Source organism: Zingiber officinale, chromosome 2A (assembly GCF_018446385.1).
Source record: "Zingiber officinale cultivar Zhangliang chromosome 2A, Zo_v1.1, whole genome shotgun sequence".
Lineage (NCBI taxonomy): Eukaryota > Viridiplantae > Streptophyta > Magnoliopsida > Zingiberales > Zingiberaceae > Zingiber > Zingiber officinale.
In genome coordinates this window covers 71,185,151-71,211,386 of record NC_055988.1, presented here as the reverse complement: position 1 = coordinate 71,211,386, position 26,236 = coordinate 71,185,151, and the positions used below count along the sequence as shown (strand labels likewise).

Sequence of the window (26,236 nt, the reverse complement as noted above, 5' to 3'; positions counted from 1 at the left end):
GGCTCAAGAGTCTTGGAGAAGAAGTGGTCCTGGTGGAATTTATCTTGGTAGGTCGTCGCCCACACGATGTCCAAGAGGAGGTGAGGAATACAACAGAAGATCAAGAGGTCTTTAGCTACAAAGAAAGGTATAACTAGTTGTCTTATTCCACATCATACTAGTTTTCTTTGTATGGATTTTGAAATACCAAACACAAGAGGCTAACGATTCTAGGTTTCGAATTTATGAGTCGATTTATGTTTCTTTTGTTTTTTTTTATCTTGTGATTCGATTGTTCTTAGTGGTTAAACCTAGGGTTACTATAAGGATATTAAATATTGAATTTCATTGAAAGACTTTGTCTAGGAAGTGGTGGATGATCCCATACCCAAGAAGGCATAGTGTCTCGCCATGTTTAACCTAGAAGCCGATCCTTGAAATAAATATTTAATCAACTTTGTAACATGGGTGGATTTGGATTAATAATCTTAAGCATCGTTTACAATCCAAGTCTAAACCTCTAAGAACAGATAAGTTGAATTTGGAATCAATAATGTTAAGTTCTATTTGTGATTCCAAATTTAATTTCTAAAGAACACAATAGATTGTTAGGATAGGTCCAGGACTTGTACAAAATTTTTGTACAGGGGAACCAGTACGATATTCCGAGTAGCAACCAACATGTGGAGGCTCTAGTACAAAAAGCATTGCATCAACGACAAGCAGCTACCGAAGTTACCCTACCACTACCAAATCTCGCAGCATCAATGACAGTGCATCAGAAGGAAAGAGGAGTTCAAGAGGAATGCATTGCACATTTGCTTCATGTGCCTCTTTCACTAATCCGGCACCCTCGAGTGCTCTTCCACACACTGCCTGAGCAATTGGGCCAAGGAGTACTCCAAGAATCTTTGGGAGAATCACTTGTTTGGGATAGGCGCAATAGAAAAGATCTAGCTAGTGATAGCTCCCTTGAGCAAATCACCACCTGTTTCTCTCAATGGGTACTGGAGGATCAATAGACAAAGCACTACCAGAGTCTGAACATAGGAGAATATTCAGGAACAACCAACCTGGAGGATCATCTCCCTAAATTTGAGAATGTCGTCTTTCTCCAAAAATTTATTGATGGTGTGAAATGCTGAATGTTTCTCACCACATTTGGTGGAGCAGCCAGTAATACTTTAAATGGCTACCCAATAACTCCATTCGTCATTTTAAGAACTTTCGCAAGGTATTTCTCCATCACTTCTCCAACAACCGACACTACCATAAAAACCCTTGGAGTCTCTTTTCACTCAAACAAGGGCCTAAAGAGACACTCTGAGTCTATATCAAGAGATTTAATCAGGTGGCTATGGATGTACCCACAACCACCACAGAAATTTTAGTGAGAGCCTTTTCTCAAGAGCTCACCGATAATGATTTTTTTTTGTGTGATTTGGTTAGAAAACCTCCTACGAACTTTGACCTGTTGATTGAGTGGGCAACTGAGTTCATCAATGTTGAAGAAGCACGGACTGCCCGAAAAAAGGAGGGCACCACGCCTACTCCCGCTCCAGCCACGAGTGCTTGACGTTACCTGCCCCTCCACCCAAAGGACCCTGGGCAGGTCCCTAATACCATCATCTAGAACTGCAGTCATAGGTCATGCAGCATGTGGAAGTTCCTTAGGAAGCTTCTTGAAAGTAGTGCACATACCATCAGACATCTACTCATAATACTGAGGATTGTTATACTTTGCGAAATCGACAAAATGGCAACCCCAGATACAGTCAGCATTCTCCAGCTCCAAGTTGTCGACCATATGAGCAACAAAATAGTCCACTCAAGATCAAGTACTGAGTGACTGAGCCGCAACAGGGAGCACTTTAGCCCCAAGCCGAGCAAGCTCAAGTAGTCCCCCGAGTTCATCAAGAGTAACCGTTAACTCAACAAGAGGAGAATTGTAACAATACCCCTCAAGGCAATATCGGCATGATCACTCGAGGACCAACCAATGGAGATTCCAACCGAGCGAGGAAGTCACATGCTGGCAGGATAGAAATCCATGAGGTTGGTTGCAACCGAGAGAAGACACAAAGACTTGAGATTAGCTTTGGGCCCAAAGATTTAGAGGGCGTGGAGGTCTCCCATGATGATGCTTTAATAATAAAGGTTGTTATAGCTTATTATAGCATTGCTCACACTTTTATTGATATAGGCAGCTCAGTTAACATTATCTTTAAGCAAGCATTTGAGCAGTTACAAATAGACCCAAGTGAGTTTCAGCACATGGTGACTCTGTTGTACGGGTTCACTAGCAATGAAGTTTGGCCGCTCGGCCAAATAAAGTTGACCATATCTTTAGGGGAGGAACCCCTAGTGAGAACATGTCGATCAATCTTTATAGTTGTGGATGTGGCCTCCGCTTACAACGTTATTTTGGGTTGACTGACCCTAAATGAATTCTAGGCAGTCATCTCAACTTTCTGCCAGAAAATAAAATTCCCCGTTGATGATCAAGTGGGGGAAGTCAAAGGAGATCAACTAGTAGCATGCAAATGTTATGTGGAGATAGTTAAGATTGAAGCCAATGTCGCTTGGAAAATTCAAAGGATGGAGGAAAATACTATTTAAGAGAAGCCACCAGTCCTGGTATATGAAGAGAAAAAAGAAGTACAAATTTAATCCAGACAGCTAGAAGCAACCACTTAGATAACCGCTGACCTGGCTCTTAAGCTTAAGGCCGAGCTGATGGAATTTTGACACACAACAGTGATGTGTTTGCCTAGATGCCTAAGAAGAAAACAAAACTCCTTCCCATTCTTTTGACTTGTATTAGTAGCACAATTCTAATTAAGAAACAACAATAGATGAAATAACAACTTAAAAGGAAAATAAGTAAGAGGCTATGATTTTTACTTGGTTACAACCTAGGTGGTTGTTAATCTAAGACGGTTGCAAAGCTCTACTAAAAATGTCTACTTTGATGAAGGCGGAGAAGCCTCTTACACTTTTTGAAAAGCTCAGAAAGTTGCTAGGAAGTTAATACAGAAGTTGTTGTTTAGTTGTTATATTTTTTCTAGGTCTAAGGGTCTTTTTATAGCCCATGAAAAAACTTATCTAAGGTTGGATGGCGCCTTCAATAGGGTGGAAGGCACCTCCAACGTAGTAAATCCTATCCATGCGAAGATAAAGTTTATCTTCACAATGGTCACAGTTTGAAGGCGCCTTCAAGGGGTTGAAGGAACCTTCCATAGAGACTTGAAGGCGCCTTCCTCCCGAAAGGCACGAGGGCTCCTTCAATACCATTGAAGGTGCCTTCAGCAGCTGCTACTGAGCTCCAAACTTCTCCTTTCACTCTTCCGCTGCTCCGCTCGCTTGGGTGATTTCGGCCATCCAGAATAGGGCTTACTCAAATCCATTTTTGACCTTCTCCTCGAGCAGGCTTCCTCCACGGCTTCTTGTCCCATAAATGTCGGGCATGTCCTTCTCGTCCACTGGTGTACTCTTCCGCAGCACCTTGTCCCTTGGATGCACCGAGCCCGTCAACTCCTTTCCCATGTCATTCTTCTTGCTAGCTATGTCTTCCACTCAACTTCTTATGTTTCTAAGTACCTGCACACTTAGACACAAGGATTAAACACAAGAGGACATAACTAAACTTGGTTGAACATATCAAAACTACCCGGGATACTTACAATCTTTCCCTTTTTGATGTGCATCAATCCAAGTTTAAGTTAGGATTAAAAATGTAATAACATAAAAAGTAGATAACCAATTGTTTGCAAAATAAGTAAAAAAATGCTTCCAAACAAATAATTAAAAATTCTAAATCCTACTTCAAATTTGAAATATTTTTCTAGGGGTAGTCTACACAAATAACTGGAAAGAATTTTCAGTAGAAGTCTAAGAGATAGAAAAAATCAAAAAGTTTTTTTTGAAAAAAAATCTGGAAATTTTTATACCAGTTGAATCGTCATAACAAAATTTAAACAATTTTGAAATTATTTTAAGTAAAAAATAAAACAATAAAAAAACTTCTATTTTAGTTAGTTAATTAAATATTTATTTCAATAATTGACTTCTAGGTTGTGGCGAGGTATTAGACTTTCTTGGATATTGGAACAACAATCACTTTTAGAAAAAGTATTTTAAAGAAATTAAATATTTAATTTTCTTCCTGAACATTCTAAGTCTATCTTTTTTAATCTTATAAGCATATTTTTAGAACCCAATATAAGTCCTTACCTACTGGCTTAATTAAAAATTTCTTAGGGATATATTTCTTGATATTTTTCTAATTTGGCCTAGTGATTTCTAATGTACCAATTGATTTTACCATAATTTCTAAATGTTGGTTTTTGATAGTAATTAGAACATGCATGGTTATCTTTCTATCTCTCTATTTGTGTTTTTAATTTTTTTTATTTTCTAATTTCAAATTATCAAACAATTCTAGTGGACATGCATTGGCTAATTATCTTTTCAAATCAAAATTTTCTTTTTCTAATTTACACATATTTTTAGAAAGTATTTTGATAAATTCAAAAGATTGCTTGGGAGATAGTGCACGTACCTCACTTACCTCGTGTTCTGATGCTCCCCCTTCATCACAGCTTTCCTTTGATGATCCTCCCCCTTCATCAATGCTTATCTTTGAGCTACTTTCATCTTCCTTTTAATGGTCTGCCATTAGGGCTAGTCCTGCGTAGGCTTCAACTTCAAATTCTGATAACGACGTTTCGTCCCACGTGGCCTTCAGGATTTTGAGCTTCGATTTCGTTGGTCTTTTGCCCTTGTCCTTCTCCTTTTTCTTTAGTTCAAGGCAGTTGTCTTTGATGTGCTCTTCTCCTTGGCAGTTGTAGCATCGAACCTTTCTTTTGCTTCGAAAGTGCTTCTTTGCCTGCAACTTATTAAATTTATTAGATTTCATGAATTTACTAAATTTTCTTACCATTAGAGCCACTTCATCTTTCTCAATTAACGCTTCAGAGTCTGGATTATCCATTTTTGCCTTCAGGGCAATGTTATGACTAGGCTCTCTTTTCATCTCTGCACATATAGATTCGTGAAGTTCAAAGGTGGAAAAAAGATTTTCCAAAGAACTAACTTTGAGGTCTTTAGATATATAAAATGAGTCGACTATAGAGGTCCACTCAGGTGTCCTAGGAAATACATTTAAAGTGTACCTTAATGAATCTCAGTTCGCACTACAACAAAAACCCTCATAGACATCGGTTTTCCACCGCTGTCTATTATATTTTCGACCTATGTCTATGAAGGCGATGTAAAAGGTCTGCCATTTTAGACATCGGGTTAAAACCGGTGTAGTATCACTTAACGACACCGATTTTCGAATCGATTATTAACCGGTGTAGTATCACTTAACGACACTGTTTCATCAACGGTGTAAAATCGATGTAATATTATATGTTAATAATACCAGTTTTGGTAGCGGTATACGACCGATGTAATATTAGTTAATGACACCGGTTTTGCAGCGGTGGAAAATCGATGTAATATCAGTATTGTTTAACGATACAAATTCGATTTTCGAAACAGTGAAAAATCGACAATATCCAAGAAAATACATAAATATTCATAAATTACACAAATATTCTTCTTCCAACAGTATCCATAAAATACACAAATATTCATAAATTACATAAATATTCTTCTTACAACAGTATCCATAAAATACACAAATATTCTTTTTACATCAAAAGCTAATAGATATTGTACACATCAAGGTAGAACATCGTGAGTCAAAAATCAAGCTGAGGCTACATTAAATTATGAGAATCAGAATCTGTTCAACTTGCTATACTGCTCCATTCTTCTTGCGCCTTTCATTTCCCTAATCTCACCACTTTTCACCTTCAAATACCTAGTTTTCTGAGTTAAAACATTCACTGTTCTAATCTGTCAAACAAAAGTATCATTTGGTCTACTTAACTACAGTAAAGTACAAAAACAGAAGAATTATACATGCTGCAGAAGTCCTAGAATATCACCATCAGAAAGAAATTGATATGGGACAATATACGCAATTTACATTCCATGCAAATGCATGCATCATCCAAAGTTTTCAAAAATCAAATACCTTTCCTACTCAAATGTAATCTAGCATGCATTCAGCCCACTCGAACCGCACTTCATCAATTTCAACTCTGGAGTACTTGAGATTTGTAAACTGTAAAAAACACATAAATAAGATATTAGTAAACCAAGACCAAAATCATAATTGAAAAAGTAGTAAGAGCACCAGGTAACAAAATGACTAATTTGAATGCTTAAAAAGAGACACATTCATCATTTATCTCAACCATATCATATAGTGATAGATCTATCATACCTGGGAACATAATATATTCCAAACTAGAAATTATTGCAACAAAGTTTTCTCATAGTTGCAATAATTGGTATAGTAACACAACAAGAGATAATTGGTATAGTGATGAAGCAAAATTTGCAATACATCAAAAATAATAACAATAAGATCATTTATTTCAGTTTCTACACCGTTTAGCCTTTTCTGTTGAGAACACATACATTTTGCTCTAAGCTTTCAAAGAGAGCATCTTTCAAATTTGATGGGCAGTGGAAATATAGACAATTTAGATTAATAACTGTCCTTGAGGCAAAAGTTGCCTTGCCAACACACCACTGAAATTTAAACCCTAAGGAAGCACTTACCCCAACTTAAACAATGCAGGCAACTCTTGATCGCCTTTAGAAATGGAAAATAATAGCATGGAATAATTTACAGGTTAATGAACCAGATTGTGACATGTTCAAAAACAATGAATACATGAGAATACATTGATTGTCATACAAATCCTCCACACCAAATTCCAACATTCAATTAGAAAATCACCTCTTCACCAATGATTGCAATGTTAGGATGTGTTTGCAAAGCACATTCCAAAGTTATGTGAGAAGCAGCACGGCCCATCAACCTTACAACTATAAAAATAAGAGTCAATAGAAGAGAAAAAAAGATTCAAGTAGCATAAATTAGAACATAAATAAGCATAGATAAAGAATATTTGTGACAAATATCAAAAGCACCAGAGACTTCGCTTAGGTTCATACATTCTTGGTTAACAGGTTTGCACTGGGACATAACTTGAGCATTGTTACTTGATGTTAAGTGATAAAGAAGCACGCACAAACAACTAGAATTTGTTGATTCTCAAATGCTACAGAAACTATTCATCTCCACTCTACATGCTGTTTCAGAACTAGACTAGAGATCATATAATGCAGACCCTTATCAAAGTTTTGCTTTATGATGTAATGGGATAGCGTTGGAAAAGAAATTCAACTCATCCTGCCATTGTACAGGAAGTGAATTCTATTTAGCGGGTTTATATAGGTTTTAGTGCAAAACTAACTTTCCACCATGTATTAGCATAATCTAGAAGCATCAGGCAGCAGATAAATAAGTATTAGCATAATCTTATTGTTATTATTTTTGATGTATTGCAAATTTTGCTTCATCACTATACCAATTTCTCATATATCTTTCAAATGTTACTATCATTCTCGTGCGTGAGGTCAAGTTGTGTGGACTAGTTTGGTATAGATGGATATTTCCATTTGAAAGATATATGAGAACATTGAAGCCACTATCATTCTCAATATCGTTGGGATACCCACAAGATGCATCAGAATTAGCACATACAGATCCATTTGTTTCCTCCAAATGATCACCTACTGCATCACATTTTTCATTGTCTCTCTTAACTACATTTGTCCTCGAATCCATTTCAGCACCAATTACCATTGAATCATAATGGCTACCACCCAAATTTGAAGAATTGGAATGTTGAGACACATAAGAATTGTTGTTGGCTAGTGCTTTCCGTCGACTAGTGTTAGGATCCAAATCTTCTGTTTTCTTAGAAGCAGCATTGATGCTTGTATTTGGAGCAGCTCTTGGTGCTGGAACAGGAGCTCTTGTGACCCTTCCATATTTGGGTGGCAAGGTCTTTCCATTACTTGATGCCAAGCAGCTTGGGCAATGCCATTCTGCTTTAGGAATGTCTTTGCTTCCATAAGATTGAAGACATTTCAAATGGTTTCCTTTCTCACAAGCATCACAGACAAGCAAACTTTCTATATCTGAGATCACATTTTTGCATATCTGGCAATTTAAAGAAGCATTCATATAGTCACTTGATGGAGGAATCCAGTTTGGGTGATCCAGAACCTTCGATTGCAATATCCTCTGCACACTCTTACCAATCTCATTGTGATTGGTATAAAGAGAAGGTGCATGTAAGAATGCAAAGCCTTGAGTAGGTTGATGTGTAATATGCAGGCCTCCTTGTCCTGCTTGAACTGTAAAAGACTTTATTTCCTGAATGAAAATATTAGGACATGTCCAATATTACACGTAGGGAAAAACCAAATTCCAAACAATAGAGAAAAGGATTCACAAAGGAAAAACTAGCCTTTATATTTATGCTAAAAAAAGGATTGAGCCTTTAGCAGACATGTCTTACCAGTATACCAGGCCACACTGCTTGGTACCAAAATAAAAAATAATTAGGAAATAAACACAATTATTGATATTAGTACCACAATGCTATCTCTGACCCATACAATTATTTGTTCTTTATTGAACTGCAACTATGACTAATACTAGTTCACATAAAACTTCAGTAAAGAAGGCCAAAATATTTTAATACTTTTTAGGAACTTGATAAATTTGAGAAATTAAGCAAAAAGGAAGTAATAAAAATGATAATGCATTAATCAAGTATTCAAGCCATAACAAAGCAAAGGAAGTCATAATTTCACAGCATTGATAGATAATACGGACAAATATGGTCTAAAGATTTTACCTTGATCTTGTGTCAGATAAGATGATCCACTAGGTCTAGCATTTAATCCATTATGTGCTGAAGGCAAAGCCTTATCACGGAAACTAGATGAATGTTTAATGGTATTGACACCAGCTTGCGCATCACTAATCAGTGACTGCTTCAAATTAGGGGCAACCCAGGCCAGCACAGGAACATGAGATATAGTTGAAGAATTATGAAAGCCTCTAGAGGATGTTGGCATAGGACTTGTAACACCCACAAAATTATAAGATAAGTATATGGGTGTTAGTTACTTTAAAGCATAAAAGTAAGAAGAATCAAAAGAAGAAGAAATAAGAGAAATAAAAAGAGGAGGTGAAAGTTTGAACCTTGAACCTCTCAAAAAGGATAGAAATAAAGTTATGTATGATAACCACTAGGATAATGAATAACATGTGAATGGAAAAGGATGGGAATTGTAGTTAAAAGTGAGGATATGATTAAGTGAGGGAACAAGAGAAAATCAAGTAGGTTTATTCCTCTTGTTTACCTCTTGGTTAAGAAAAGGAGTAAGCAAAAGACAAGTTGTCTTTCTTCCTTTTCCTTCTCTATTTTCGTGGAGTTTAAGAGAATAATGAAGAGAAGAATTAAGAGAAAGGAATGAGGACATATTCTCATTCGAAAAATACATGCATGAATTAAGGAAGAAGGGAAGCAAAGTTCATCTTTGTAACTTCCACCCACTTAGCATAAAAAGGAAAAGAAGAAAAGGATTTCATTTTTCTTCCTTCTCCCTCACCATTGCCGAAACTAGAAGCCCTCCTCCCTCATCTCCACAAGCCAAGTTTAGGTTTCTCCCTAAGAGAAAACTAAATTACAAGAAGGAGCCTTCAAGGTGTACCCTTCCAAGCAAGAGAAATCAAAAGGAGTGCTAGAAGAAGAAGCTCCCTCCTTCCTCTTCACCAAGGGTACCATTTCTTTAAGGATTAACAAGGGAACACTATGTAAGCTTCCCCTCACCTGTGGTACAATAGTTTATATGGTTTTCCATGAAGATAGATCGCTTAAAAACCTAAGGTTTGCTTTATGAGAATTTCGGCCAAGACAAGAGGAAGTGTTTAAGAAAATTGTAACTAGATATGCTTATTATTTATTTTTGTGACATGTATCTTATATAAGAGGTTAATCTAAGGTTTCCATGCTAGAATGAACAATGAAAACTTAGATCCATGAACCCTAGACTCTCGGCCAAGCATGAACAAGAGGACTAGGTAAGCTTAAGACTCAAACTAAGCATGTTTCCTTATTCTTGTGTTATGTACCCTATGATAATGATGTTGTTAACTTTTTCTCTTACTTGTATGTTGTTTGAAACTCCATTTCCATGCTCATGAATGTTCGGCCATGGAAGAACTAAAGGCCTAGGAGAGTTTTAAACCTAAAAACTAAGCATGCTAAGATTTCTCCTAAGACAAGATATGAAGCTATAATGTTATGCCATGATTGTATGTTGATTATGAATCCTATTACATGCTTGTGAAGATTCGGTTATGATGAGATTTGAAGTATAGGAAAGTTTAAACCAAGTCTAGGAGGCTCATGACCTTCTTGATAAAATGATATGAAACTAGTTGATGTTCTTATGGTTGCTTGTTACATAGAAGTTTGGTTACATGTAACTTTCGGCCACACTAAGTTTTAAAGCTAGGATGCTTAGATTTTAAACTAAGTTTACCCATGTTGTTCCTTGTAATGTTGCCATGAAAATTGTGTAGGGTTTCCATGCTTTTAGGCCATATGAAAAACAAAACCAAGCTCAAATGTTTCGGCCACCTTTGGGTTAAAGGCCTAGGAAAACTTAGAACCCAACTTAGATATGCTCATGATGTTCTTGTGATAAATGCTATGAAATGTAGTTGTGGTTTCCATGCTCTTGTGCCCCTAGAAACTTAGTTCCATGCTTGATATGTTTCGGCCACTACTAGTTTAAAGGCCTAGAGAAATTTAGAACTCAACTTGTATATGCTTATGATGTTCTTGTGATGTATGCTATGAAATGTAGTTGTGGTTTTCATGCTCTTATGCCACTAAAACCCTAGTTCCATGATTGATATGTTTCGGCCACCTTGAGTTAATGGGTTTAGGAAGTTTGGAATTTAGAACAAATGTGCTTATGATGTTCCCCATGAAAATGTATAAGATATTGGCTTAAGGTTCAACACTTTCATGCTACTTGTAACCTAGAATGAGACATGCTAGGGTTCGGCCATGATAAGGTTAGAAGCTTAAGGAACTTAGAACCCAAACTAAACATGCTTAAGTTGATCCTTATAAAATATGATATGATATGTGTTTAGGGTTTACATGTTTGCATGTTGCTTAGAACTTGATTGCTCTTCATGAAGGTTTCGGCCATGAAAGAATTAGAAACCTAGGAGGGCTTAACAATTTAGGTTAACATGCTTATGACCTTTCTTATGCTAGTATGTGAAGATATCATGATATTTTTATGTTAGTGTGTTGTCTAGTGATCATGCCCTACTCATGACTTTCGGCCATTTGGGTTTAGTGACCTAGATGTACCCACATGCTATGTAATGAATCAAGAAATGTTATTTAATGATTCCATGATTGGTTATGTCTTCTTATGATAAGTGATATGCTCTTTTATGTATGCTTATGATCCATGTATGTGCTATGTGCCCAATTATGCATGCTTTATGATATGATAAGATGACATGTTCCTTATGCAAGCTTATGATCCATGCATGTGCTGTGTGCCCAAATATGCATGCTTTATGATAAGATAAGTGATATGTTCATGATGTACGCTATGATTCATGCATGTGCTGTGTGCCCAAATATGCATGTTTTATGATATGTTAAGAAACATGATATGCATGAAAGGATAAGAACTATGATATGTATGACATGCTATTTTACTTTATGTATGGCTTGTACCAAGGGTGAGCTCCATAAGCGCCCCGGGGTCGATGGACTAAGAAACGGGCCTCGTTAGGGATGGGCTCCTAAGTGCCCCTAGGTCGATGGACTAAGAAACGGGCCTAGTATGTATGCCTTGTAGGGTTCAAGACTTGCTACCTTGGACCTACATAGGACGCGCGCATTTATGTATGTGGTACAAGTCGGGGCCCTAATCATGTTGAGATTATGTTTAAGTATGTATATTATAAGTTTTCAAAAGACATGTTGCATATGTTGCATGATGTATGTTTAGGAATTTACCTTGCTTATACTCTATGATTATGCCATGATATTTATGATGATGTTATGCTATGTCAGGATACATTTGATGATCACGTTATATTATGCCATGTTACTTTACGTTACGTTACGATATGCCATGATATGCTGCTTGATATGATAAATTTGTCTTTGTGCCTCTTGACTTATGATTTTGATATGCTATTCGGTTTTTGTGAGTAGGAAAGGAACTTACTGAGCCATGAGTGCTCACAGCTTACTTTCTTGTACCACAGATAAAGGTAAGGAATGGATGTACTAGGGGAGCAGCAGGAGGGGCTAAGAAGATGTGTGTGTGGTAGTGGACTGGCTAAAGGAAAAGACCTGCTTTGTTTAATAAAAAAATATGCCATGTTGATATTTTACTTTATGACTCCATGACATTAAGTACGTGTTTGGGTATTAAGACTCAAAAATTATGATAAGTATGCTATGTGCTTCTTTTATGTCTATGGTGATTTTAAAGTAAGAAAAGGTTTTTAAATTCTCTAAGTAAGACTTCCGCTGTAGTAAGCATGTATGTGTCCAAGTAACCCCCGTCGCCTTAGCAGGAGGGGCGGGGCATTACAGGACTCTTGTCCTGTGAAATCCTAGAAGCACCAGATGCAATGGTACCATGAGATTCAGATTTTGCACCAACACTTACAGGAAGCTGTTGAGAGGAATGAACTGATGAATGCACGTTTGTTTCCTTGCACACTTCCATCTGTAGAATTAGACCACAAGCATAGGTTATCAGATAAGTTCTGCAGTGACTAAACACTTAAGGAAAATGTCATATCAGATATCTTACATTCAAACAAATTCTGTCGTGAAAACTGGAAAGATAGGTATTTTCAAATGTTGTGCTTTCCAATACAAGCTAAAAAATAACATGGATATCAAGTAACATATTAACAATGCATAATTATCCATATGTAAGCAAAATATAACTAAACCTCATTACAATGTTCAGAAATTTCTTTGTATTTACTTATGGTATAGAAAGAAATCAAAGATTTGACATTGTCATTCCCTTCTTAAAGAACAATAAAACAACAAACATGTTGAAACCACATGATTTTGCTGATTTGACAGTAGCAATCTTTACGTTTCAATAAAGTTGCAGTATCATGATTATTTTTTTTTAAAAAAAAAAGCATAATCTTAAGCCAATATATGCCCTGTGCTAGATGCTAGAGAGCATTTCAACCAATTCGAGAGTGACAATCTTTACATTTTAATAAAGTTGCAGTATTATGAAATAAAAGGCATAATTTACTACTAAAGCATTTTCTTCACTTGATTTAATCTAGAGAGCAAGTCAACAAGAAGAGTGAGTGAATGGAGATTATGACCTGGATCTTTCATAGACCTAACTTTTTAATACGACAAAGAAATGATACAAGGACTTGGGTCAACAACACAAACAAAAAATTGGAGCAAATAGCAGCCATTTCATAGAATATTAATTTTCTAGGTAAACAGCAACTCGAAACAACGTAATTATGCGAGTCTGCAGAATTCAACAGACACATGAAAGGTAAATACCTACTGAAAAGCAATGTAAGCAGGCATACTAAATGAAAACAATAAGGCGTAATATGCAACCACTTGGATCTCACTAGATGCATGTTCTCCCACCACTGCACTCTGTTTGGGGCTATCTCATACTAAGATCAAGAGCAACTATTGTTAAGGCAATTGGATTCCTTGACTCTAAGCGAAGGAACCAAAACGGGGCAGGAAGACGGACCTTTTTCTTCTCTGCGATGGACATCCTGGGTGGCTGGAATCCCAAAGCAGGATCCTTAGACCTGTTCAGCCCGAGATCCTCCGCCACGACCCTCACTGCCTCCGTGGAGACGAGATCCTTCGGTTTGGTGGCCTCGCACATCACCACAAGCCTCTCCTTGGCCTCGGTCACCAGCGCCTTCTCAGCCGCCGTCGGCTCCTTGCCGCCTCGCATCTGTCCCAAGACCGACAAAACCATAACGATCTCCGCGACTCTCTTGAAATCACCGTCGTCCCTCGCCCTCTTCCTGGTCTTCGGAACTGCACTGGCGGAGGGGCATTCAGTAGCGACGATGAAACTGTCGAAGATGAGGAAGGATGTCAATAGCGACAAATGGATAAAGGAATGCGAAGAAGGAATCGAGCGGTGGTCTTGGGAATGCGAAGAAGGGCGTTGGAGGAGATGCTGTGTGGTTGGACAGAGAAGCATAGGCGTCGTGTGTTGATCCTGATCGGGAGAGGAAGGGGCGTCGATTTAGGAAGGGGAAGAGGGAGATGAGGTTGAGAGAGATGGTCTGACGGCTAGCGGCGAGGAGGAAAGTGGTGGTGGCGTTGTGACGGTATACGGTGGGCGCGATATAGGTTTAGGTTTGGAGGTAAGAGTGAAGTGTTGCAAATTTCGGCTAAATATTGGTGGGAAAATTAAATTATTTTATTTTATCATAGACATCGAGTTTTAAAAATCGATGTTAAAATCGGTGTCTATTTACGAAAAAAAAGGCGCTCATAGACATCGGCTTAAAAAATCGATGTCTATAAGCGAAAATCTGCGCTTATAGACAACAGTTTTTGAAAAACCCGGTGTAAAATACTCAAAGACATCGATTTTTACTTAAAACTGTTGTTGTTCCACCGATGTCTATGAGGGTTTTTCTTGTAGTGTCGTTACCTTTTCTCCGAAATTCGTGAGTCCAGTGATGAATTCTTTGATCCTCGAGTGCAGATGTGCAATCATTTCTCTTTCTTCCATCTGGAGGTTTGTCAGTTGGTTCTAGAGCAGGTCCCGTCTCGTAAGCTTTGCTTCAGTAGTTCCTTCGTGAAGCTTTAGGAACTTCTCCCAAAGTTCCTTTGCTGATTGGAAATCTCCGATTTGATGTACTTCTTGGGATGGAAGTATGTTGAGTAGGTGGAACTCAGCTCGTCCGTTCACTACAAAGTTTGCTTGCCCTTTCTTGGTCCATTGGTATTCTTCCTTTTCATTTCCTTGTGGGTCTTTGGGAGCTACAAAACCATATTTAATTATCAAAAGAATTTCAAAATCAGTTTTAAAAAATACCTCCATACGTTTCTTACATAACGCAAATTCTCCCTCAAATTTTGGAGGATAGATGTTCGGTTCGATCATTGTTTTGGTGTTTCAGTTGCCGGTTAGTCCTTCTGGGGTATTCTAACTCTGATACCACTTATTGGTGCAGCAAGACCAACAAGAGGAGGTGAATTACCTGTAAGAAGAAAACAAAACTCCTTCCCATTCTTTTGACTTGTATTAGTAGCACAATTCTAATTAAGCAACAACAATAGACGAAATAACAACTTAAAAGGAAAATAAGGTGGTTGTTAATCCAAGGTGGTTGCAAATCTCTCCTTTGATGAAGACAGAGAAGCCTCTTACACTCATTGAAAAGATCAGAAAGTTGCAAGGAAGTTAATATAGAAGTTGTTCAGTTGTTGTATTTTTTCTAGGTCCAGGAGTCTTTTTATAACCCCTGGAAAAATTTATCTAAGGTTGGAAGGCACCTTCAATAGGGTGGAAGACGCATCCAGCATGGCAAATCCTATCCGTGCAAAGATAAAGTTTATCTTCACAATGGTCATTGTTTATGTTGGTCCCTTTGGAGGCCGGCAAGAGGGGAGGGGTGAATTGCCCTAAAAAATAAAACTCGAACCTTTCTCGGATTTCAACTATATAATGAACACTTGTAATAAATAAATAAAAGAGACTAAGTAAAAAAAAGCAGACACTAGAGTTTTACTTCGTTTGCAATCAGGGGATTGCTAATCCAAGGAATGTAAGTGCACTATCTGATTCTCCTCTGGGTGGAGTAGCCTCTTTACAACGTTGACAACACAAATGAAAAGAACACAACTGAAAGCACAAAAAGAATTGATTACAAGTAAGTTATCTTAAATGTACGGATCAGTACTTTATTTATAGTACTGGTCCGGGCGCCTGGAAGGGGTTCCGGGGGCCCCCGGGGGGATAAATTTTATCCCCCAACGGTCAGCTCGCGATCAGCTTCGATCTGGTCAAATATGAACCCCCGGGCGCCCGGTATGGTTCCGGGCGCCTGGAGGTCCGGGCGCCCGGAATTGATCCGGACGCCCGGACTTGTCAAGTCAACAAAGTTGACACTGGTCCAGGCTCTCTGCTTTGGTTCAGCTCGTCTCAGTTCGGCTCGTCTTGGTCCGGGTCTGTTCGCTCCGGCTCCGCTAGCTTGGGTGATCTCGGCCTTCCGGAATAGGGCTCACCCGAACCCATGTTCCGGCCTTCTCCTCGAGCAGCCTTCCTTCCCGGTTTCTCGTCCCTCGAGCGCCGCGCACGCTCTTCTCGTCCACCGGTGTACTCTTCCGCGGACACCTCGTCCCTCGGACGCACCGAGCCCGTCGGCTCTCTCCCGTGCTGTCCTTCTCGCTAGCCGCGTCTTCCACTCGACTTCCTGTGTTCCTAAGCTCTTGCACACTTAGACACAAGGGTTAAACAAACGCAGGACCTAACTTAGCTTGTTTGATCACATCAAAACACTTTGGGGTTCCAACAATCTCCCCCTTTTTGATGTGAGCAACCCAAGTTAAGTTAGGGTAACCATATACAATAAAAACAATTTATATTCAAATAAGTCCAAATATTTTTCAATTGAAAAATTATAGTACCTCCCCCTAGACTTAACATACTTCTCCCCCTTTGATCACATAAAAATTGGGGTTATAAACAAGTCTAAGGTAAATTCAAACAAGAACATTAAGTGTAAAATATTTAATAATGTCTAAGTAAAGACACTCGTCATAATTTTTCGTTCGAGAAAAAAAAAATTTCAGATAAAAACAGTCATAAGTGTTAAAAAAAATTTAAGTTTGAAACTTATCTCAGCATTCCCAAAAAAATTTTTCTAATTAAAAAAAATTCTAAGTTAATATTCATAAGAAACAATTCTAAGTCATTTTTAAAAAAAATGATAAGGCAATATTATCATAAAAAAAATTCTAAGTTAACTTTAAAAAAAAAATTCTAAGTCAATTTTCATAAAAATTTCTAAGATAAAAAATTTTTAAGTTAAGTTAAAAATATTTTCTAACACAAATTGAATAACTCTTTTAAAGCATTAAGTAATTTAAATTAATGCTTTTTTAGTTAGTCAATTAAACTTTTCATTTCGATACTTGGCTTCCAGGTCATGGCGAGGCACTAGGCCTTCTTGGTTATTGGAGCAACAACCACTTTCTTAGACAAAGCCTCATAAAGAAATTACTTGTTTAATTTCCTTGCTGAAACTGCTAAGTCTGACTTTAATTTTAAGTTAAACAGGTTTTTGGAACCCAGTAGAGGTTCCTACCTACAGGATTAACCAAGTATTTCCTAGGTATATAGATTTTTGATATATTTCTAATTTGACTTTGATGAAATCTATAATACCAATTTAAACCTCTATAATTTCTAAAAGTAGGAATATTTGAACCATTAGATTTTTTCAATCTTTCTATTTCTTCTTTTAGTTTTTCATTTTCAATTTTCAATTTTTCAAAATCCTCTATAAGACATGATTTTGCCAAAATTCTCTTTGTTTCTAAAATTTCATTTTCTAATTTGGTATTTTTATTTTCTAATTTATACATGGATTTTGTCATAGCTTTGATACCAAAGTAAAGTTCATCACGGGGTAAGAGGCATACCTCACATACCATATCAGACTTGAAGCCTGAATCTCCCCCTGCTTCGCTACTTCCATCTGAGGTCGCTCCCCCTTCATCGATGTTGGGTTCTGATGTACTTTGTCCTTCGTAGCTTGCCATCAGTGCTATCTCGGCATATTCTTGAGCTTCTGATTCGGATGAAGAACTGTCGTCCCAAGTTGCTTTTAGGTTGTGTTTCTTGGGTGTCTTCATTTTGACCTTCTTGAGTTCTGGGCAGTCTTCCCTTAGGTGTCCCTCCTTCTGACACTGGTAGCACCGTACCTTCCTTCTACTTTTTTTATTCTTTTTATTCTGCATTTTAAATTTATTAGATCTAAAAAACTTTTAAAAGTTTCTTACCATGTACGCTTCTTGATCGTCTTCGAAGTCTGACTCGGGTTCATCCTTGTTGGTTGTGTTCAGCGCCATAGACTGGGTTGTGTCCTTTGATATCTCTGCATATCTAGTTTCGTGTAATTCAAGGGTAGAAAACAACTCTTCTAAAGTACTTACCTCCAGGTCTTTTGAGATGTAGTAAGCATCGACGATTGATGTCCACTCCGAAGTTCTTGGAAACGCGTTGAGCGCGTAGCGTATAGTGTCCCGGTTTGTTACCGTTTCACCAAGGTTTTCGAGACCAGTAACTAGTTCTTTTACCTTTGCATGTAGACCGGCTACTTTCTCACCTTTCTCCAGACGGATATTCATCAGTTTGTTGCGGAGGATGTCCCTTCTAGCGAGCTTTGCTTCGGACGTGCCTTCGTGGAGTTCCAAGAACTTCTCCCAAAGTTCTTTAGCAGATAAATAGTTTCCGATGCGGTTGACCTCTTGAGGCGGTAACACGCTCAGCAGGTGATGTTCCGCACGGCTGTTTGCTACCGACTCATTCTCCTCCTTCTTTGTCCAATCGCTCTCTTCTTTTTCTTTTCCATCTTTATCTATTGGAGCTACAAAACCATATTTCATAATAAACCGAATTTCAAAATATGTTTTTAGGAATACCTCCATACGACGCTTCCAGTCTGCGAAGTTCCCCTCGAATTTTGGTGGAACAATGCTTGGTCTGGCCATCTTTGTTGCTTCGATCGGCGGTTAATCCTCCTGAAGCACCTTGCTCGGATACCACTTCTTGGTCCCTTTGGAGGCCGACAAGAGGGGAGGGGTGAATTGTCCTAAAAAATAAAACTCGAACCTTTCTCGGATTTCAACTATATAATGAACATTTGTAATAAATAAATAAAAGAGACTAAGTAAAGAAAAGCAGACACCAGAGTTTTACTTGGTTTGCAATCAGGGGATTGCTAATCCAAGGAATGTAAGCGCATTATCTGATTCTCCTCTGGGCGGAGTAGCCTCTTTACAACGTTGACAGCACAAATGAAAAGAACACAACTGAAAGCACAAAAAGAATTGATTACAAGTAAGTTATCTTGAATGTACGGATCAGTACTTTATTTATAGTACTGGTCCGGGAGCCTGGAAAGGGTTCCGGGCGCCCCCGTGGGGATAAATTTTATCCCCCAACGGTCAGCTCGCGATCAGCTTCGATCTGGTCAAATATGAACCCCCGGGCGCCCGGAATGGTTCCGGGCGCCCGAACCTGTCAAGTCAACAAAGTTGACTCTGGTCCAGGCTCTCTGCTTCGGTTCAGCTCGTCTCAGTTCGGCTCATCTTGGTCCGGGTCTGTTCGCTCCGGCTCCGCTAGCTTGGGTGATCTCGGCCTTCCGGAATAGGGCTCACCCGAACCCATGTTCCGACCTTCTCCTCGAGCAGCCTTCCTTCCCGGTTTCTTGTCCCTCGAGCGCCGCGCACGCTCTTCTCGTCCACCGGTGTACTCTTCCGCGGACACCTCATCCCTCGGATGCACCGAGCCCGTCGGCTCTCTCCCGTGCCGTCCTTCTCGCTAGCCGCGTCTTCCACTCGACTTCCTGTGTTCCTAAGCTCCTGCACACTTAGACACAAGGGTTAAACAAACGCAGGACCTAACTTAGCTTGTTTGATCACATCAAAATACTTTGGGGTTCCAACAGTTTGAAGGCACCTTCAAGGGGTTGAAGGTGCCTTCCTTCCTAAAGGTGCGAGTGCGCCTTCAATACATGGTATTGAAGGCGCTTTCAGTAGCTGCTATCAAGCTCCAAACTTTCCTTTTGGCTCTTCCGTTGCTTCGCTCGCTTGAGTGATTTCGGCCATCTAGAATAAGGCTCACCCAAACCCATTTTTTGACCTTCTCCTTGAGCAGGCTTCCTCCATAGCTTCTCATCCGACAAACATCATGCATGCCCTTCTCGTCCACCGGTGTACTCTTTTGGAACACCTCATCCCTCGGATGCACCGAGTCCGTCAGCTCCATTCCCATGCTATCCTTCATGCTAGCTGTGTCTTCCACTTAAATTATTATGTTCCTAAGCTCCTGCACACTTAGACACAAATATTAAACACAATAGGACCTAACTGAACTTAGTTTACCACATCAAAACTACCCGGGGTACTTACATCTCCAACAGTCATGGAGCATATACTCTACATTTACCCCGATGCTCGTCCGGTCAATCAAAGAAAATGAGACTTCGAGGCTAACCAGAACAAGATTATCAAGGAGGAGGTGGACAAGTTACTGGAGGCAGGCTATATTCGGAAGATTCAATTCCCTAGTTGGCTGGCTAATGTCATCCTTGTATCTAAACTAGGAAACAAATGGTGGGTTTGCATTGATTTCAAGGATCTCAACAAGGGATGTCCGAAGGACTATTATCATCTATCCTGCATCGATCAAGTGGTTGATTCCACTTTTGGCTGCGAATTCATTTGTATGTTGGATGCTTTTCAAGGATACCACCAAGTGTCACTCACTAAGAAGGAATAGAAAAAGGCTAGCTTCATAACCGCCGAGGGTATTTACTATTATAATATTATGTCGTTTGGACTAAAGAATGCAAGGGCTACTTACCAATGACTTATGAATAAGGTCTTTCAAAAGCAAATCGGATGAAATATGGAAGTCTACATGGACGACATCCTCATCAAATCTCTTCGAGTTGCAGACTTGTGCGTGGATGTAGAAGAAACCTGCAAAACTCTAAAGTAGTATGGGCTCAAGCTCAATCACTGCAAATGCTTATTTGGGGCCAGGAGTGGAAGATTTCTAGGCTACATAGTCATTGAGTGAGGGATCAAAGCCAATCCCAGCAAAGTACAAGCTCTACAGAACATGACTCCCCCACGCAATCTAAAGGAAGCACAAAGACTGATCGGCCAAATCACTGCTCTGTCTCATTTTATCTCCCGATCGGCTGATCAAAGTGTACCCTTCTTCGAGATACTTTACTGAGCGACCAAGTTTCGATTATAATAAGGCAGTCAAGGAGCTGAAAAATTATTTAATTGCTGTTCCCATATTAGCTAAACCAATAGTGAGTAAAACTTTGTGGGTTTATTTATCAACTAATGAACATGCTATTGGTTCAGTGTTGGTGAGGCAGGAGGGGAAAGAGCAACAGTCTGTATACTTTTTGAGTCATTTATTAAAAGGAGCAGAGTGTCATTATACTACACTTGAGAAATTAGCATATGGATTGGTCTTAGCTGCTCGAAGATTGTGTCCTTGTTTTTTATCACATTCAATCATCATGTTAACTAACAGCACTTTGGGCCGAGTACTTATCAACCCTGAGGCATGCAGAAGATTGATCAAGTGGACAACTGAACTTAGTAAATATGATATATAATACCAACCTTGAACAGCCATGAAAGCTCATGCCTTAGCTGATTTCATGATAGAAGTGCAAGGCCTGAAACTGAAGAAACTTGGAAAATATATGTTGATGGATCCTCTACCTGGCAGGGTAGTGGGATAGGCATTCTTGTTATATCATCCAAGGAAGATTGAATGCAATTGTCTATTTGGTTAAATTATCGAGCCACTAATAATAAAGCAGAGTTTAAGGCATTAATAGCTAGATTGCAAGCTGCTCGGTACGTGGGAACTGTCTGGTTTTAATCTATTCAGATTCTCAGCTGGCAACTCAATAACTATCTGATAATTTTGAGATCAACAATGAATGGCTCAAGTTATATCCATAGGCATTTGATAAATTGAGAGCTGAATTTTAGGAAGTAATTATATAGAAGATTCCTCATTCAGACAATCAGACAACTGATGAGTTAGCCAAATTAGCATCTGCTGTAGTTCCCTAGAATTTGGATAAGTCTATTGAGCAAACATTATTAGTATCTTGCATTGAGCGGCAGACCGATCTAGAGATACAAAGCAACTAGAGAACGCCAATTATCTTATTCATACAACAAGGTACTCTACCAATTGATGGGGAATAAGCACGTTTGCTCAAGAAAGGAGCTGGTAAGTTCACTATGATTGGAGATCTGCTTTATAAGAGAGTTTTCTCATGTCCTTTACTCAAGTGCATTGGGCCAAATGATATGTCGTACATTTTACAGGAAGTGCATCAAGGTTCTTGTGGTAATCATATAGGAGGTTGGTCTCTTGCTCATAAAATATTATTAGTAAAGTATTTCTGGCCTACTTTACAGACTAATGCAGCTCAACTAGTAATGACTTGTTTGTATTGTCAAAAGCATCAAAATATCTCACATCATCCTATAGAGTTACTTAAAACCTCTATTATTTCTTGTCCATTCGATCAATGGTGTATGGACATAGTAGACCCTTTTCCCTTGGCACCTCCTCAAAAGAGATTTTTATTGGTAGTTGTGGATTAGTTTTCAAAATGGGTGGAAGTCGAGTCCTTAGTCAAAATAACTGAGCAAATGATTATTAAATTCTTATGGCAACATATTATCTACAGATTTGGTATTCTACATAAATTAGTTTCCAACAATGGAAGGCAATTTCAAGGTAAAAGGATGAGAATGGTGTTTGGTATATGGTATCAAGCAGGCCTCTACTTTAGTAGCTTATTCATAGAGTAATGGTTCGGATGAAGTAACAAACAGAGAAATTATCAAAGGGCTTAAGACTTAATTAGATCATGTTGGAGGTAGTTGGATGGATGAATTACCTAGTGTGTTATGGGCATATCATACAACCCCCCAAGAATCGACAAGCATAAATCCTTTCCACCTGGTTTGCGGTGGTGAAGCAGTGGTCCCAGTTGTAATTAGCATGGAATCCGATGGGAGATGCTTATCTGATGTGGATAATGCTGATCGACGTCTTAAGGAGCTCGACTTAATAGAAGAAGTGTGGGACAAGGTGGCAGCCCGGCTTATATCATATCGTTAAAGAATGAGGCAAATTATAATAGAAGGGGTATCCCTAGATTTTTTAGGTGGGTGATTTGGTCTAAAAATGCATCAAGTCGGTCGGAGATGTTAATAAACTGGAGCCACAGTGAGGAAGACCATATAAGGTGATACAGAAGCTCGCCTTAGGCTCTTATTATCTCCAAGATGTAGAGGGAAGAAACCTAAAGCGACCTTAGAGTGTCAACCATCTCTAACCTTATAGAGTTTGACAAGTGTACTTGTAACTTACTCCTATATTTTGTTTAATTTTTTATATATTTAATGAAAATACAAATGGATTCATTTGAGAAATTTATTTAGTAGCCCGAGCAATCAGGTCTGTTCTATACAGTTGAAGGACGACTTTAAACTCTACACAGTCAAACTGTGACTTTAAACCATATTCAGTCGAACTATGACTTTAAACTATATTTAGTCAAATGACGATTTTAAAGTCTATATAATCAAACTATGACTTTAAACCTTATTTAGTTGAGCTACGACTTTAAACCATATTTTGTCGAATGACGACTTTAAACTCTATACAGTCGAATTGGGACTTTAAATTATATTCAATCGAACTATGACTTTAAACCATATTCAGTCGAATGATTACTTTAAACTCTATACAGTCGAATGATAACTTTAAACTCTATATAGTCGAACTGCTACTTTAAATCATGTTCAGTCGAATGATGACTTTAAACTCTTTATAGTCGAATGGCGACATTAAACTCTATATAGTTGAATGATGACTTTAAACTCTTTATAGTTGAACTATGACTTTAAACCCAAGTTTGAGTATCTGGTCTGTTTAATTTGTTCAGCATTATATGCTCGTCCGACTCATTATTTAGTCCAGGAATTCTTTATGAAAGTTGTTTATGAATATCCAGCCTGTTTATTTCATTCGACATTATGTGCTTGTTCAGCTCATTATTCAGGTTAGGAATTTTTTATGAAAGTTGTTTATAAATATCTAGCCTGCTTATTTTATTCGGAATTATGTGCCCATCCAGCTCATTATTCAATTCAAGGATTCTTTATGAAAGTTGTTTATGAATATTCGGCTTGTTTATTCCGTTCGGCATTATGTGTCCATCCAGCTCATTATTTAGTTTGGGAATTCTTTATGAAAGTTGTTTATGAATATCTGTCATGTTTATTTTGTTCAGCATTATGTGCCTATTCGGCTCATTATTCTGTCGGGAAATTCTTTATGAAAGTTGTTTATGAATATCTGGCTTGTTTATTTCGTTCAACATAATGTGGTCGTCCGGTTCATTATTACTCAGCTCGATTACCAATCAATATCTGGAAGATACTATTACTCAGCTCGATTATCCAGCTTGGCATAAATAATTTGCCCGGCAATGTATTCAGTTCAAGAATCCCTTATAATGTCATTCATCTGCTTAGTTGAGTTATTCTACTCAGTGTTATTGCCTCACCTGGCATCTTATCCAAACTAATGTATATTTTATAGGGAACACACATGGAGTCTAATCTTATAAGTAATATTGGTTGTTCTAAAGATACACAAGGAGAACAGGTGCTACCTAATACTATTTAACACAACTTAGTATTTAATTGTGATTTTTCTTTCATAAATTCATATAGTTACATGTTAGGAAATACAAATATATCATTCAAAATTGCTTAGGAGATCTTCTAGGAGCTCATCGAGAAGTTGTTGTTGATCTATAAAATGTAGAGGAGATTCTGTTGGTAGATATCCTCCCTTTCGTAACTATTGAATCTGCATGGTTGAGCATTCCTAAAAAAACTTTTGGTTAACTTTCCTTTAAACTGGATAGAATTTAAATATGCTCCACTCCTAGCCTCAAGGCTTTCATTCCCCCCAGCCTGATACGTGGATAACTCGGCCTGAATAGTGTTCGCTTTAGCTTTTGTAGTGGCCAATTGGGCCTATTGGGATTCTATTTGGACTTCTCATACATTCAATTCCATTTGCTGCTTTAGTAGCAAGAAATTCTTAGTAGATAGTTCTTATGTTAGTTCAGGAGAGCTAGATGCATGTTCAAGCCTTAGCTCTTCTAGCAAAGTAGTCTTATGAGCTAGGTCTAAAAGGGCTTTATCTTTCATTGCTCTCTCCACCTGGAGCTTGGACTCACTGCCTTACAACTGAAACTCTAAGTTTTGCTTGTCCATTTATTGAGATTTCAATAGTTGATGGTAGTCCTGCAAAGTCTTTTCCATACCAGAAATGAGCTCGGCCTACTCCTCTATTTTTCCCTGCAAGTTGGTTGTTTTGTTATTGGAAATAGTGGAGGCGGCCTGTAGTTCTTCCACACGATCTTTTAAAACTTTGTTGGCCCTTTCCAAATCCACAACCAATTGCCCCAAGTGTAATCCGGAAGCATAGAATTAAATAGAATAACTATAAAGTTATAGCTCATAAAAGTAATTTAAGAAAACTTAGTCATAAACTTACTATAGTAGCGTTTCGGTTGTGTTCTTCAACACACTTTGAAACTATAGTCCCTTGCGCTTGTTTGTGTGCTCACACCCATGACTTGATAATGAGCCCTTCGACTTAAGTATCCCATAAGGTAAGGGTGAAGTAGTGTCCACTCCTTGTTGGGATGGTAACCCAAGGGATTGCTTGAAAAGACATGAAGAGCTAGTTGAAGGTGTAGTCCTTGAAGGAAGAGCAAGAGGGAGCTTGGGTGATTGTGAATGAACAAGAGTTGGTTGGACGGGTAAAGAAGTTGATGTTTATCCAGCTGGCTAAAGACTTTGCTCGAGTATTGATCCTTCAAACCCCTGACCGGCCAATTGCCTACTGGGAGTTCTCTTGGAGTGGGGAATAGTCAAAGGAATTTTTAAGGCTGGTGATGGAATTGGTTGCGTAGCTAGAGGGGTTGACATTGTCTCGAGGTGCCAAATAACTGGGACAATTACATGAGACATGGGTATAAGAAGGTATGGCCTCATCATAGCAATTGCAAAATGAAAACGACTATATTTTTGAGACTCAGGCTCTTTACCTCGGGCATAAGAAATCTCTACCGGAGTGAGGGAAGATTATTGGGAGATGGGTTGTTCAGGCATATCTAGGCCTGAAACCTCTGCTCGAGGCCTTTTGTGCTGGATGACCAAGGGTGTATCCGATTCCGAGGAACGGGAAGATGGCTCTCAGGAAGATTTAGTCGGAGGAAGTGGACCAACAAACTTAGAGATGTGTTTGAATTAACACTCTTTCAATAAATCTTCCCCTAGCTTGTCTAGGACTACTCTTGTTAGCCGAG

General features: G+C 38.5%; 1 protein-coding gene across 1 annotated transcript; it reads right to left on the bottom strand.

Moving 5' to 3' along the window:
• Positions 1 to 7,159: 7,159 nt before the first annotated feature.
• On the bottom strand, positions 7,160 to 9,039 carry LOC122043696 (PHD finger protein At3g20280-like). The gene is made up of 4 exons (XM_042604292.1): positions 8,817 to 9,039; positions 8,475 to 8,491; positions 7,586 to 8,329; positions 7,160 to 7,213 (listed from the first exon to the last, which is right to left on the bottom strand). Exons 1-4 carry the CDS (start codon positions 9,037 to 9,039, stop codon positions 7,160 to 7,162), a joined length of 1,038 nt encoding a protein of 345 aa, XP_042460226.1.
• Positions 9,040 to 26,236: the final 17,197 nt, after the last annotated feature.